Source organism: Malania oleifera, chromosome 9 (genome assembly GCF_029873635.1).
Source record: "Malania oleifera isolate guangnan ecotype guangnan chromosome 9, ASM2987363v1, whole genome shotgun sequence".
In the NCBI taxonomy this organism is placed as follows: Eukaryota; Viridiplantae; Streptophyta; class Magnoliopsida; order Santalales; family Ximeniaceae; genus Malania; species Malania oleifera.
In genome coordinates, this window is record NC_080425.1 from 82,124,951 (window position 1) to 82,140,691 (window position 15,741).

Below are 15,741 nucleotides of genomic sequence, written 5' to 3' on the forward strand. Positions count from 1 at the left end.
TCTTTTTTCTTCCCCCCCCCCGCATCTGTTTCCCTCCCCCCCCAGTTCTGTTGCGCGCGCGCGCGCGCGCGCGGCCCGCCCTTCCCCCGGCGGCTGGCGGCCCTCCGCCACCCTCACGCACCATCGAACCCCTCGCCCACTCTTCCCCCTGCCCCACCTCCCCCACCCCCACCCCCTCACCCCCCACCCCCCCCTCCTCCCACCCGCCGCTCCCCATCTTCCGTCCGTCCCTCATACTTCACTGCCCTTTCCGCACTTGCCTAGTTTCTTTTTGACCCTTTGCTTACCCCCCTTCTCCCCCCTGTCCTTTCCTCTCCATCTCCCATGGTCCACCCCCCTTCATCCCTCAATGCTGCGCTTCAAGATTCTTCCCCTCACACCTCACGCCACCGAGCGCACCCCCCTCCCATTTTTCCCCCTGTTGTTCACTCCCCCTCAATCCTTATCAACCATACTAAGGCCCGCCACCCGGCCAAAGTGGCAAGGCCCATACGGAATCCCGACGTGGTATCAAATGATTGGAAAACATAACATGCCTGTTCCCAATTCATCCAAGGCGAACACCATTACAGCAAAAGCAGGGATTTCAAAGTGTTTGTAGCAACAAAAATACGAAGGTGTAAATAAGGTACAGCGTGTTCACGGGCAATCAACTCACATAAATGCAGTAACGTACACAGGATCGATCAGACATCACATCATGCTAGAAGTAGATAGAGGCTAAGGGATAGAGCAAGAACATCATCTGCTCCGATTCATCAGTCCTGTACTGGATAGAGTTGTCCTATTTTAAAAACTGACACATAAATTTGTGTCGGGCAAAAAAACAAAAGTTACACTTCACTCAAGTCAACTCTAATTGGGCAAATATCGACTATTTTCCTATTTTCCTTTCCCACTCAATCTACTATCGGAAACTTAGAACACTTCACACAAGCTTGACGTTCAAAACGAAAAACGATGGCACTAAAAGTCGTTAAATTCATCACATTGAGTGAGCGGAACGAGAATTGATAGAACCACTCAAATATCTGTGTAACTAATTCCCAAATTGCTATTTTAGAATTCACTAGAAGTGGAAAATGCTAAGTTCGGAAAAAGTGCAAGTGATAGGTTTTTTGCCTCCCTTTACTTTTTTCTTTTCTTTTTTCTTTGGGGGGGGGTGGTTATTCAGAAATCTCACTTCTATAAAAAATACTGTTTTCCGCAGTTCTAAAAGTTCCATGTCTCTTTTTTCAGTGTGGTTTTTGGAACATCCTTCCGTTGACGATGAGTTGGTCCATATTAAACGGCATTTTGGTATTAATGTTCAAAAATTATGAAAACAAACATGAAAACAATAAACAAAACTAAAACTGAAAACCAATATGTGTTTGGCCTAATTTTTATAATAAATATATAAATTTAAAACTTGATTCACTGCTCATTTTTGTCCTGAATCAAAGAACATTGAAAATATGATTTAAATTATAAATAACAAAAAATACAAATTAAAAATATATAATAAAAATCAAAAGTATTATAATTATTTTTCTTTCATTATTATCTTCCAATCTCACTTTCTCAGCTACAATACCAATCGTATTGTACATGAAAATTGAAAATCGGAAAAATATTTTTTAAACTGACTTATTTTTTTCAATTTTAGAAAATGTGAGTATTTTTATTTTAATTATATTTTAAATTCAAATTCACATAATCATTTTATTTTAAGTTTTCAATTGAAAATTATGAATAAATACTGATCTCATTACAATTTAATTCTGCATCTTAAATAATTCTGAGCATCAGTTTTTTAAAACAACAACTGAAAACAATGAATTTTGGCTTTAGTTTTTCCGAAAACTCAACATCAAGATAGAAAACTGACTGCATAATAACCAATGCATCTTTCCATAATCTGTTTCTTCACTTACAAACCAAAAAACAAAGCAAAAATGAGAATTGATACCATATCGACCGTAGTGTTTTGTTGTAGTTTTTTGGATTTTGTGTAAATATTTCATATAAAGAATTTTCTTTTGTCAATTATCTTCTTCTCCCATAACATGTCCAACTTAACCGGACATTTTAGGATAACAATATTAGTTTTAATCATTGCAAAGGAAAAACTCAACCATGGAGTCCTATTTTATAAACCTAACAAAATTTCTAACCAAACATGATACTATGTTCCTAGAGATCCAACATCAGTTCTAGGGATCCAGATTCTAGAAATTAGATGCCAAGGCATTAAGATCCTTTAACAAAACACCGTGCATTACACTACGATCTTATCATATCCGGATGCATACAAAATTAAACATCCATATAAATTTCCCTTATATTAAGTCAAGGAGCACTTTGGTCATTCTATTTTGGTTCCAAAGACCAATACGAAATTATGGCATTCACTGCAAATCCACATTAAGGAAAATAATGCTTCAGAATAAGGAAGACTTTCAAAATTCAAAAGAACTATCAATTAATTTTCTTAATAACAATCTGATTCCAAGGGCATTTGCTCTTTAAGTGGTTTTAGTAAAATGAAATTGAAACCAGGAAGGATCAGGGGAATGGAACCAAGGTAAGAATGGAAATAGTTTTTCGGAATGGAATTACTCCTTTGTTAGTACATGGAAGGACTATAAGAATCCTATTCAATTTCTTTCCAACATTTGTATTCTTCAATAACCTCTACAATTGAATGGAAACTAGCTTCCTTTTTTTTTAATCAAAATTCTCATATATTATAATTTTTTTTTATTATAATATTTATTCACAGTAGTGATTTATTAGATTAATTATTTACTATTCTTTCTAACTATTATTGGCCTTACTATTGTTTTGTTTTATTATTTTTTGAATAGACAAAATTATTGCCATGTAATTATTATTAGTTTGTTTGTTATTTTAATCATTTTTATAATTATCATTGCCCTTAAAACAAATTATTCATTTTTTCCTATCCTTATTATTATTATTGTTTATTTTCGTTATTATTATTTTAGTAATTATATTATTGTCATTGTAATTATTATTTTATTAATTTTTTTACTATTATTATAATAAGTATTATCTTACTTGTGCTCTTATTATTTTTATAGTAATAAAGACTAGTTGCCCTTGTAATTATTATTGCTTAATATTATTTTTAATACTTTTATAATAATCATTCCCTTAAAATAATGGATTTTTCCTTTTCATTATTATTTTTATTTTTTATTTTATTTTTTTTAGTAAATAGTATTATTGCCATTGTATTATTATATTTAGTATTATTTTTTACTAATTTTATAATAATTATTGTCCGTTCTATTTGTTATTACAATTTTTATTGTTGTTATTTTTATTATACTATAAACAATAATTAGTATTACTATTATTTTTTTTATTTTTAGAATAATTTCTATATCAAATGATTTTTGATTTCATGGGAATGAAGACATTCAGCCCACCCGAGACTTTGAATTAACATTCCCATCCCCAATTTCCCCCTTCCGCAAACCAAATGAAGATCAAGTTCCATTCTAGGCTTGATTCCACAAACCAAATGGAGGGTAAGATTGTTCCGAATTTCAAAACAATAACTTATTAGCAGCTATCAATTAATTTTCTTAAGAGGTAGTTTTAAGGTGGTCGTCTGCATGAAAGTTAGTAATAAGAGAAGTTACCCTTTTTATCAAGGCCTCAAGTAAGCAAAAAGATATTCGACACAATTTACTTCTTCAATTTCTTCCAAAACAACATATGGAGTGTGTCGCACCACATCCAATCATGCCTCATTGAATTTTGTTAAGCATTAATTCATGTTTATTAAACCATGCTTTAAAATGAAGCATGAGCATTTGAAATTTTCTAATAATTTCATTTGTCATCAGCCTTCCTCACCCTCTTTTAGCACCCCTAGCTCAAAAGCCATATTACTTCTTCATGGTCAAGAGAAATCTAAAGATCAAACAAATATTAAACAAGAATGCATATGTGGAAGAACAAAAGCTCTAAAAGTAGAATAAAACAAAATAAAATACATAATCAGAAAGGACATGGATTCACCTGTTATTTGATATAGAATTTATATGATAGTCATGGGCATGTGCATATATTCTTCTACATCTAGCCACAAGACTGGTCTCCTGGCTGGTTACCTACATATAATATTTATTTACTGTCAGTGCTGCATAATTTTTTTACATAGAACCAGAGCTCCACAAAACTATTACAAATAGATAAAATATTGGGAAAATGTTAAATGAACATCCAACCCATCACAAAATAACAAAGCAAAATTCATTTGAAAAACTTAAAACATGCTATGTTCGGTGTAACAATGACCTAAAGTGCACTTACGAGCAAGGTAACTCTAGCTGTGCATTCTCGAGCATGGTAGAAGTACATTTTTTAAGCAATGTAAATTAAATAAATATATTAAATTTTTTTAAAGAAAAAATGAAGGGCAGAAGGTTGCAAATTCAATTTCATGCACTTGCACTCAGCAATCAATTTATTTGAATGAAAGATTTTAGACCTATTAGCTGGTCCCATACATTTCTTGCTAATAGGTTGAGTGAAATATTGAATGCAGTGTTTTCTAGCTTTGGTTTGTAGTAGACAGATTCTCGATGCTGTCCTGGTGGCTAATGAGGTACTTGACGATGCTAGAAGGATGGATAGAAAAGGCCCATTTGCAGAAGAAAATTGCAGGAAAATAAAAAAAGAAGAAAAGTAAATAAGAAAACAGAGAGAAAAATAAGGACAAAACCACGTAAAAACACGTTTAAGAATCAATTTCAATAATACAGTTTTGTCCCTAAGCATTCAGGATAGAACCTTTGTCTTAAGCTCATCTTCAAAATGATATTAACAAAATTAGGAAACAATACCAAATCCCTAAGAATTGGAAACTACAAATAAATTCCTACAAAACAAAATCTTTAAGTTGCACCTACAACTATTATAAACACAAAAATCCTGCTTTCAGTGTGAATGCCATCATTTCACCCAATCCAAACAGGAAAAACTGAAGTACAGCTATAGCAGCTCCAAGACATCAAGATCAAGGCAACACAACTCATCCACAGTATTCAGTAACACACGTGAAGCCAGAAATAGGATAATCAGTCCACTTCACGAGGTATTGTCTATAAGCACCTGCATAGACACAAGATGCTCATCTTCTAGAATACTCTCAATGTCATCTACGGATGGCAGCAGAAGAAATGGATCAACAGGAAGTGGAGCTGATAAAGTTTATCCATGAGGAGATACATCTGAATGCATAAGAGAAGCTCAAATGTGCCCCAATAAGGTGTTTCGTCTTCAACATTGAAAGTATGATTAACGATCATATTAGATGACACTTCAAGAACAAAAGCATTATGAAACCAGATGCGCATACATGCAATTTCTCAAAAGAATGCTTGGGGTAATGCTCAGGATGTATCTTCTACTCTGCATGGGATTAGACTCATTATTTAGCCCGGCTTTGGTGTGTGCAGCTGGTTGCTTTAAAAGAGTGAGGTTTTTTGGTATCCAAAGGGATTGGCTAGCTTTGTTAGTCTGATTGCTAGGTCTTATCATATTGCTTTTTATTCTTTTATTTTTTTTTCCCTTTTTCATTAAGAGGATTTCTTATACTCCTCTATGTATACTCCCTGATCAAATGAATTCATCTTCTCTTTTCGTCAAATATATATACACACACAGAAGGGAAGCCTTGACACAATGGTAGAGAGATGTCGTTGTGCGACTTGGAGATCACGGGTTTGAGGTGTGGAAACATCCTCTTGCAAAAATGTAAGGTAGGGCTGCGTACTATAAACCCATAGTGGTCTGCCCCTTCCCTGGACCCTGCACACGTGGGAGCTTTGTGCAGGCTGCCCCCCCCATATATATAGACACACCAAAACGTCACCCTCTGAATTTGACATTCCTCCAGTGAGAATTCAAAGCTAGCGTATACTGTGCAGTACTTCAATGAAGGTCATGAATATGCTGGTCAATAAATCGAATTGGCATCAGATGGCAAAGAGATAATATCGAGACACCATTGAGGAAAAAAACATGGACAATCTCAAAGCATCCTTTGCAAATTATATGAACTCCATCGTAGTCAATAACAAATCCCAGGTTCCAAGTTTGTCTCCTATTATGCATCTATGTTGCCCAAATTCTGATCAACCACCTCAATTTGCTAAAAAAACTTTATCCACGAGCCAAATTATTTTTTCAGGGTCCAACAACCTAGAGTGTGCAATTTCCAAAAATACCTAATGAACTTCACATCCCCATTAGATACAATTGAAGTGGGCAACTCATGGAGTCTAACCACCTCATGAAGGAAGAATTTAGTGACATGAGAAACATCACAACTTTTGCCAAAAGTTATGCAAAGGGCTATTTGTGAATACCTATCAACCACAACAAGTATGAAATCACAAAACGTTATGGTTCTAGGCAACCTCATAGTGAAATCCACACCAAAGAATAGCCCCCAACCCCCCCCCCCCCACCTCCCTGCGCATGCACAGGACAAGGGTAGCTTTTGAAATGAATTTTTAAAAAGAAACTAATGGATAGTACATGATTGAGATTGTTGTAAATATTATCTAGTCCCTTATGAAAAAAGATCTGATAGAAAGAAAAGCTGATTCTGAGTATTTGGTAAAAATGTGGTAAGGTGCCTAAAAATATTTTTAATGACTAAAATGGATATGCATTTTTAGGAAATGTAATTAAAGTGTTGATTAGTTTGTAATATTTGAAAAAAAAAAAACTGAAGACGCCCATGGAATAGAATAATTTGTTGAGATGAAGCTAGCTTTGAGCTTTGAAAAGCTTCAAATCCTTAACTTTTAGAAATTTCCCAGAAAAAGCTAAAAGCTGGCTTTTTAAAAGCTGGAAAGGTTGTTTACCAAATGCCCTTATACCCAGCCTTTTATTTTAAAAAGAGCCAAACTCACCCTAAGATTCTTCCAAGGTGTGTGTGGGAGCCGAAGTGGGGTATATAGGCCAGTGCCCTGTTCCTTAGCCTTGGCTAATTGGCATGCACAACATTGAGACACAACTCAAGCAACATGCTTCTTTAATGAGGATCAATAGAACCTATCCTCCATGGTTACATCCCTGGTTCCTACTGAAACAACTCCAACATGCAGCTCCAAAACCAAGAAGCAAAGAAAGGAGGCACAAATAATGCAGTCACTGGTCCCTATGAACAAGTAACTGTCCCTATCACAAAGTTGACATGCCAATTGTGATTATCATCTGGCAGCTCTATAAAAATGATGCCAATGTTAGTGAAGAAAGATACTCTTTCTTTATGCACTCAAAGACAACTACGTAAGCTCAGATACTGTGTAATATGCTCAGCTCAATTAAGAGCATCAGCAGGCTTCTTCTCAGTGCCCATGCAGTATTAAAGAACAAAGGAGCATTCATTTAGTAATTTTTCCCATTCAGGATATGCAGCAGTATTAAGATTATTTTTGAGACTGAAGATACTAAAGTTGTTCTCACAATATATAAAAAATTCATGAGGCTGCAAATAATACCTCAAATACCTAAGGCACTACAGCATAAAACTCTTTATCACATGTGGTATACTCCAACTTATCATCATTAAGCTTCTCGCAAAAGTAGGACACAGGGCGACCTTCCTAACTTAACACTCTCCCACAATGCTAGATGCATCAATAGCAACCTCAAAGACTTAGAAGTCTGGATGTGATAAAATTCAGAATAACATATCTAATTGGTCCAAACATATTTTATTAAAATTTTCATTCAATCACCATAAACTATGATTGGCATTTTTTGAGGCTAGAGAAGACCTATACCTGTGCATTATATATGCATATTCTATTTCTACCCAGAAAAAAATTTAAAAAAATCAAAGACCCTACAGAGACATGCACAAACAGATCAGGTTTTCGGGGCATTGGATCCTCACCAATGTTTGTGTTTTGTAGCATTTTTTAAGAAAAAAATTTAACAAATCTATGCTTACAAGAACCAATCAAAACAATGACAGGCTCATCATACAATTCAAAGATGCTAAAATTTGAAGTTTCTAATATAAATCATGGTTTTTGCAAAGAAAGAAAATATAGAATAGGTTTCAGTACAACTACCACAGGTAACCGTAGCGACTGAACGCCCCCTGTTGGGAATGCAAAGTCATTGCTCAAATAGCTGTAAGATCTGTCTGGACACCCTCCATTTGCAAGATGTGCCCTAGGGCTAGTTGAAACACTTGAACTAGAAACACTGCCATTTCCTACAGATTTTGAAGGGTCCACATTCATCTCAGAAATTTTCTTTACTTTTTTCTCTTGAACCTGTCAAATTTACAAACAGAAATACCAAGGAAATCACCATGTGAAGAAGGCAATCATCCACGAAAATCATTTCCAAATGATAAGTCCAATTCCAAGAAAAAAATTTTCATCTAGAGATTCTATAGAAGACATCAGTATGCACAGAAACAGAGTTGGTAAGCATTTATCACTTCCAGAATGCTTTTTCTCGCATTTATTCATCTCTTCAAACACATTGTAATTTGGAATTCAGTGTCAAGTAAAATGAACCAAAAGGCATTCAGAGTGCAGTAGTAACCTTACATGATCAAATTAACAGCTACTTTACCATCCAACACTGTTCTATATGCATATGACTATACATTCCCTGTTATGGTAAACACATACAACTCAAGAATGGACACCCAATTTCTAACATTGCATATGAACAACATTGACATCTGGGATAGGAAATCAATTAAACAATCCCATACAAAAGCATAGAAGAACAAACATTTAAGAATTAGAGATATGTTCAAAAGAGGTTGTTCGTACTTCACAAAAAATCTCTTTTGCAATCACCAGAAAAAGGTGTGTGCCTGCAAGCCAGTTAATTCAAAAACCTTAAGCCCCCATGCTTTAAGCCTCTTAAGTAGCTTCATCCATATGTCATGCAAACTACACAAGCAAATATATTAAAATGACATTTTAAAAAACACAAACTGGACTTGCAACCAATTGTGTATGTACCACCATCGACATATCAAGCATAAATGCACAAGCAAATATACTAAATTGATATGTAAAAACAGAGACTGGAAACTTGGATATATCACCAAATTGAAATCAAAAGGCCCTAATATGATGTAAAACAATTTTTTCCCTACCTTCCAAAATTTAATGGTCTTATCATTTGTAGATAGAAGAAATAGAGCACCGTTAGCTGCTTGGCACCATCTGATCTTGTTGATTTTCTCCTCTATTTCCAAACTCTTGAGATAGTCAAACTGAATATAAAGAGATGCAGAAATACAAATTAGCAGTAATCTACAGTTCAGGAAGAAAAAAGCATTAGATCAAAATACTTCAGCAGTATATAGTGAAGATAAAGATTACCTCAGGCTCATGGCTCTGAAATTCTGTTTTATAGCGGAACTCAGGATGCCTGCTAATTGGATAATCCATCCTCTCCAGATCTCTTCGACTTCCACCTTGCTAGAAATAACAATATGTAGAGATATAATAGAATGGTGAAAAATAAGGTACAAATAAAATAATAATAATAAAACTGGATATTCAATGAGTAAAACTCTCAACGTCTGAATGAACATACATCCTTTGTATCAATCCTTTCAAATAAGACCACCCGGCCCCCACGGTCACCAGTAGCAAGATGATCACCAGTTTTATCAAACTCAATCGCAGAAATAATATCAACTGCAAAGAGAAAAATCGGCATTATACATGGACAAAAAGTTAATAAAAAATAAAACAATGCCAACTTAAGATCCTGACTGCATTGACAATAACAGACAGCTTCTCACCAGAAATACCACAAGGCTGCAGAAGTATGCAAAATTCAGCACATAATAGTTAAGACAAGCTAAGGCTGTGTTTCTAAGGTGTTTTTAAAATAAGAAAAAGGATTTCAGAATCCCAACCTCCAAACAGAACATTCCATGGCTTTCACACACTATTTATAAAAAAGCCTAAAACACGAGAAATTACACATATGCCCTTAAATATACATGAAATCATAAATAAAATCCCTAACGCAAATCCCCCCCCCCCCAAAGAAATTAATCCTACTCAAAGAAAACTAAACACATATAATATACTACTAATCAACTAAGCATATTTGGGTTTAGCATCCAACAATCCCTTGATCCTATTCTTTGAAATTGGCCTCCAAATGTGGCCAAAATAATCCATCCACATATGCGCTCCCATCCTACATCTCGTGGGAATCTCAATGCCTATCTTGACGATTTGGTATCTACATTCACATAACATGGGAATGTGTTTATAATGAATAATAGCAATAATGTCCCTATCCTAGTGTCCACATGCAAGCATCAAAAGTTCCAGAAATCCAGGTGTCAAAGGGTGGCGGGAATTTAAGAGACCCCGCACCAAGAATCCCATAGTGGCGTCTTCACAAGCACAAAATTCTAGTGCATAATATTATTTCAGCAAATCCAATATATACTCCTAACTAAGGCAACAAACAACACTACTCACAAAAAGAACAAATATTGCCCTTGATCAAACTTGCAGAAATACGAATTAAGCAATACATTACAGCAGTAATTGAACTGCAGAATAGATTAATATACGGATGGAAAAGATTTACACTACATTTGGTAAGCAAAATAGAATAAGGTGGAATACGAAAAATTTGGGAGTAAAGAGGTAATAGTTATTCCTTGTTATTCTACCGAAAATATGGAATAAGAAAGGAACAAACATTCCCAGTGAAAATTTGGATATATTTATACCTTGTTTATTACATGTTATGAATTCATAAAAAGTTTTAGATTGTCATTTGCTTTATGGTAATAACAAATTATTTGATATAAAATATCAAATTCGTCTATTGTAACTATTCTATTTGTAGGAATAGGCATTCTAAAAACATACATTAGTCCATGATTCAACACGATTGTTGATGCAACAAAAATTGCTTACGCCTTGAATTTTACATCATAATCACATGCTCATAAACTTCTACATGCGTTTTAGCACCTTAACCACTCAGATATGCAAAAGCATATGAATAGTACACAATTTGGTTGTTAGTATCTAGGTTTGTCATCAGGGCATTGAAAGGTTTGTCGTGCTAACTGTTCTAGGATCAACACGTGACACTTTCATGCTAACTGAATCAACATATGACCAAGTGTCACATGTAGCAAGAACCTTTTAAGTTGGCTTTAGGAAAAAAATTGAGACAAAACATCTTTTCACCTCCCATGCTGTTTCAATCATTCCAAACCAAACCACATAAAAATGGTCTATTTCCATGCCAAAAAAAACACACACACACTGAATGGTTGCCACACAATCACATCTTCCTACTCCTATTTATCATGCTCAAAATGAAGATTTTAATGCATAAAACATGCAAGTGGTATGTAACTTAGCCCTAACCAAATATTGAATCTTGATCCTTCATAATGCAACTGAAAAGAACATTTTTTTTCTATTTTTTTAATAACAGAAGAGATTTCATTTAGAAGAGAAAAATTTATACAAAAGAGAAAAAGACTTCTCCCTTCAAAATTCTCGAATAACCCAGAAAAAAACAAGCTAATAAAACAAAAAAACTGAAAATTTCAAAATCAGAGCAATCCATTCTTGCTGAACCTCCAAAGAATTCACTCCCTTAAAGCAACTGAAGCCAACACACTATAAAGAGGCCAGGTAATGAACCTTCTCCCAAATCAGCTGCCAATTCAACATTCTGCCTGAAAAAATCCACGCATTATGCTCCAACCATAATCCCCATAACACTGCAAAAATGTGACATTCCCAAAGTGCAGCCCTCTCCTTCCTTCTTCCAAACCCTTCAAAGAAATAGACAACAATTCTTCCACCAACACTGGGCAAACCCAAGATTCTCCCATCACACCAAATAATTTATTCCAAATTCTCTAAGCATAATCATAGAGTAAAAAAAAAGATGAGGTGCCGCTCCAGAATTCAAATAACAGAGCACGCAAACAACTGGAGATAAGGTCTTAAAAGGTCTCTTGATATGCAAGTTATTAGTTTTGATTCTATTAAGCACAACAGCCAAATGAAAGCCCTTTTTTTTTATCCCCCTTTTTGGGGACAGTGGGGTGGCTTTGGTCTTTCAAATAAATGAGAGTATAGGGGCAAATAAAATTTGGAACAGGTCAAAGACTCAAAAAATGAATGTACCCCATGATCCAATTCCCAAGAACAAGCATCCATAGCTAAATAAAGATGACAATTGTTCAATAATGACAACAATGAGGAAAGTTCCAACAGTTCTCTAATTAAGAGATCTTCTTAAATGAAAGTTTCAAGAAAGTAGAAGGCTACCCAAGTCAATCACAAAGGAGCAAATCATACTATTTTTGCCCTAATCTCAAATGAGCGAGGAGAGGAAAAGATGTGGCTAAAATATCATTCCCCAACCGCAGATCTTTCCAAAAGCGAATCGAAGAACCCAACACCACCACATATTTAATTTGAGGAGTAAATAAGGAAAAAATCTGAGAAATAGATCTCCTTTGGCTCTCTAATGAACTTCGCAAACTAATATTGGGATCCCACCCATTTTCGCCCAACCCATTCTTCTAATCACTCTATGCCAAAATGATTTTATAGAAGAAAAACACCTTAAGCATTTAGCTAAGAGGTCAATGTTTATAGACACCACTTTTCCAAGACCCAGCCCTCCTTCCAATTTAGACCTAAAAACCTCTTCCTACCTTACTAAATGATCCCTAAAACCCTCGACTCCAGACCACAAGAAATCTCTCATAATTTTCTCAGTCTTTTTAGCAATCCCCGCTAGAATCTTTAAAAAAAACAAAAAAATGAAAATTAAAACAGGATACTCGATAGGCAGGCCTGGAATATTCTTTAATCTAGCTGTCTCCATTCTCAACATTGATCCCTATTGACAACTCACGAGAACTGTATATCATTTTAGTATCATTTCACCATACTGTAAAAATAAAATAAATAAATAAAAATGCACACTCAATGGGGTATCATTTGATTGGTGCTGCCATAAACTTGAAATTAAATCCAGAATCACCTGCTTACTTCTTTCTAGGCTACTGTGAAACAAATATCCTAAGTTAACAACATAGAAAAAAGTTATTGGTCAATGGAATAGGGCTGAGTTTAGTGGGATTCACATCCAAAAAATAAGTGCTATGTTTCTTTTCCAATAATCATACAGGTGGTCCGAAACTAAAGTCAAAATATTGACACCTTAAAACTTTAAAACTGCACTAAGCCCAGGCCCCAGGGTATGGTTCATTGGTTCCTCACTCAGCAAATTGGGAGGTGATGTGGCTGCAGATAGCTTGGTTTAGGATGTCATTTTTTACTATAGTGGTGGCAAGTTCCTCTATGTTGCACTCTGCTTCTATACTTACACTAGAGCAAGGACTATAAGTTCTGGCAGTCCCTCTATCTACAAAATTTTCTGCTGAACCTATCAATACAAGTTTCCCAATTTCCCATCAAAACTCATTGTCTCGGTGCCTTCAGTCTCATGGTATTACATTCAACTTGGCAGGTAAGAAAACAGGCATGCTAGGGTTACTTGGGCTGGTTTAAATAATGTAAATGGGTGTGTAAGAAAATGCCTAAGCTGTTGTAAGCCTCTGCGGAATGTGCCTAACCTGCCCTTTTATATCTGGATGTGTAGGAAAATGCCTAAACCTTTGCAAAGTCGCTGCAGGACGAGGTTAACATTCCCTCTTGACACCTTGATATTTATCCACTCCTAAATATCGTCACTGTGCTCATGTATGTGCACATGAAAAGTCTAGAGAACGCCATATCCACTCCAACATACATGCCACATATCGTTAATCTGCTCGTGTATGTGCACATGAAAAGTCTAGAGAACACCATATACACTCCATAATACACGCCACACACCCCAATCAATAAAAATAAAAAAAGGGAAAAAAAAAAAAAAGAAAGGCATTAGCCACTACTGAACGTGGATTGTGTATGGAGTTGAGCAACACCATGTCCACTTCGGAAAACACAAGATACACAGTAATCAATACAAAAAGGCACTACCCAAAGCTTGCCCCCTCCTAGATACAACTAGAACGGTAGTGTACAACATTGGACCGACAAATCTTGCCTCAAATTAAACATAAAACCATGAATTAGTACATGCAGAACAAGCTCCATCGTTACTCATCAAACATTAGTTAAACGATGCAAATTGTAGTTCACACATCCACAGCCACAAATCAGTAAATCCGCACATTTACAACTCGGGACAACCAGCTCTGATACCAAAACAAGTGCATCCAGTTTAAAACTGTTAGACCTAACATCAAACTAAAGCTACTATGCCATATTCAGTCAAATGACGCTAATTGTGTAACACAATCCTTGTACGTTTGCCAACATAACATGCGCGATTCTTCAATAATTTCACGGTAAACATTTTATACAATTACCCTAAATCAGCACCAAAGTCGCTAATGAAAAATGATTAATGAACAACAAAGGATCTATCAATAGATTGAAAACACAACCAAACCCTAACCACAACACACGCCACAAATCTCGAGAATCCCATGGGGGTAAAACCTACAATACCTTCTTGAACCTCCTCGCCGGCCGTCCTCTCACCGAACACCTGGGAGAATTTCCACTCCAGCGGCGGCGCTGGGCCAGCCGGAGCTGCAGCAACCTCTGCATCGCCGTTCATTTCCTCGGACGCGACTCAGCGGCCACGATTCCCGGCCTCCACCGCAACGACCACTACCGCCACCAAATCCACACCACACCACCTCAACTCACTGCATCAAGCGATCGCCATCAATCGCCGCCTCGCCGGAAGATCATAGCTCCGAAATCGCCAAACAAAATATAAAAGCCATCAAAATGTTGGCGTTTCTGCTGTCGATTCATTCATTCGAACACAAAAAAGTATACATGGAGGGTTTGAACATGTACGAGATTCTTTCTTCTCCTTCTTCTTCTCTCTCTACCTCTCTCTCTTTCTCTCTCCTAATTTCCAGAGATGTACGAGGAGAAAAATGAGATTTGAAGCAGCAAACCGTTCCTTGCTTTCGGAGCATCAGAACACTGTTCTCCGTCTAAGCTCTCTCGAAATTATATTTTTATAATTTCTAGTGATCTGATAAAGCCACCCGCCGCTCCCCCTCGGTGGGCAGCAGATGTGGCGGCCACTGATTGGAGGGTATGCAGGTGGTTCTTCACGGGTGGGTGAGGATAGTGAAAAGTGATTAAAATTAGGGAATAATTGGGGGTTCTGTAAACGACCAGGTATGGTCGAAGAACGCCGGGTGTCTCAGTGTGAAATGATGGAAATGTCCTTCCTTCCACCGTGGACTTGCAAAGTCATGAGATCCGACGGCTGTCAAGAATGGGAATTCTGGTTTGGTGTAAAACTTAGGAAACCACTTCATAAATTGTAAATCCAAAAAATAAAAAATTTAAATTTAAAAAAAAAAAAACTTAAAAAGTCATTTTGTCAATAATGATATACTTTCATGAACACAATTTATATTAAATATACTTTTTGAATAAAAGTAAGTTGAAACGTTGAACGCAACAATTGAATATAGTATTTTTAAAGAATATACTTGTAGTTAAAATCTTAAAATATTTATGTCAGAAGCTTTAAATTCAAATATCGAGATAATGAAGAAGGATATGGAGTGAGAAATAGACTCTCATACTGTATAATACAAATCCCAATGTAAAC

The 15,741-nt window shown here is 35.8% G+C and overlaps 1 protein-coding gene across 4 annotated transcripts in view; it reads right to left on the minus strand.

Moving 5' to 3' along the window:
- Window positions 1-15,261, minus strand: part of LOC131164034 (serine/threonine protein phosphatase 2A 55 kDa regulatory subunit B beta isoform) — a 26,909-nt gene extending 11,648 nt beyond the window's left edge. The window contains exons 1-6 of one of the 4 annotated variants that reach the window (XM_058120952.1): window positions 14,607-15,261; window positions 9,610-9,713; window positions 9,393-9,491; window positions 9,164-9,283; window positions 8,109-8,318; window positions 4,036-4,127 (exon numbers count right to left, since the gene is read on the minus strand). In XM_058120952.1, coding sequence (XP_057976935.1) covers window positions 4,036-4,127; window positions 8,109-8,318; window positions 9,164-9,283; window positions 9,393-9,491; window positions 9,610-9,713; window positions 14,607-14,718 — 737 coding nt within the window. In that variant the 5' untranslated portion in view covers window positions 14,719-15,261. The remainder of the gene's footprint in view (window positions 1-4,035; window positions 4,128-8,108; window positions 8,319-9,163; window positions 9,284-9,392; window positions 9,492-9,609; window positions 9,714-14,606) is intronic. The other 3 variants (XM_058120951.1, XM_058120953.1, XM_058120950.1) reach the window with 3 other exon arrangements.
- Window positions 15,262-15,741: the final 480 nt, after the last annotated feature.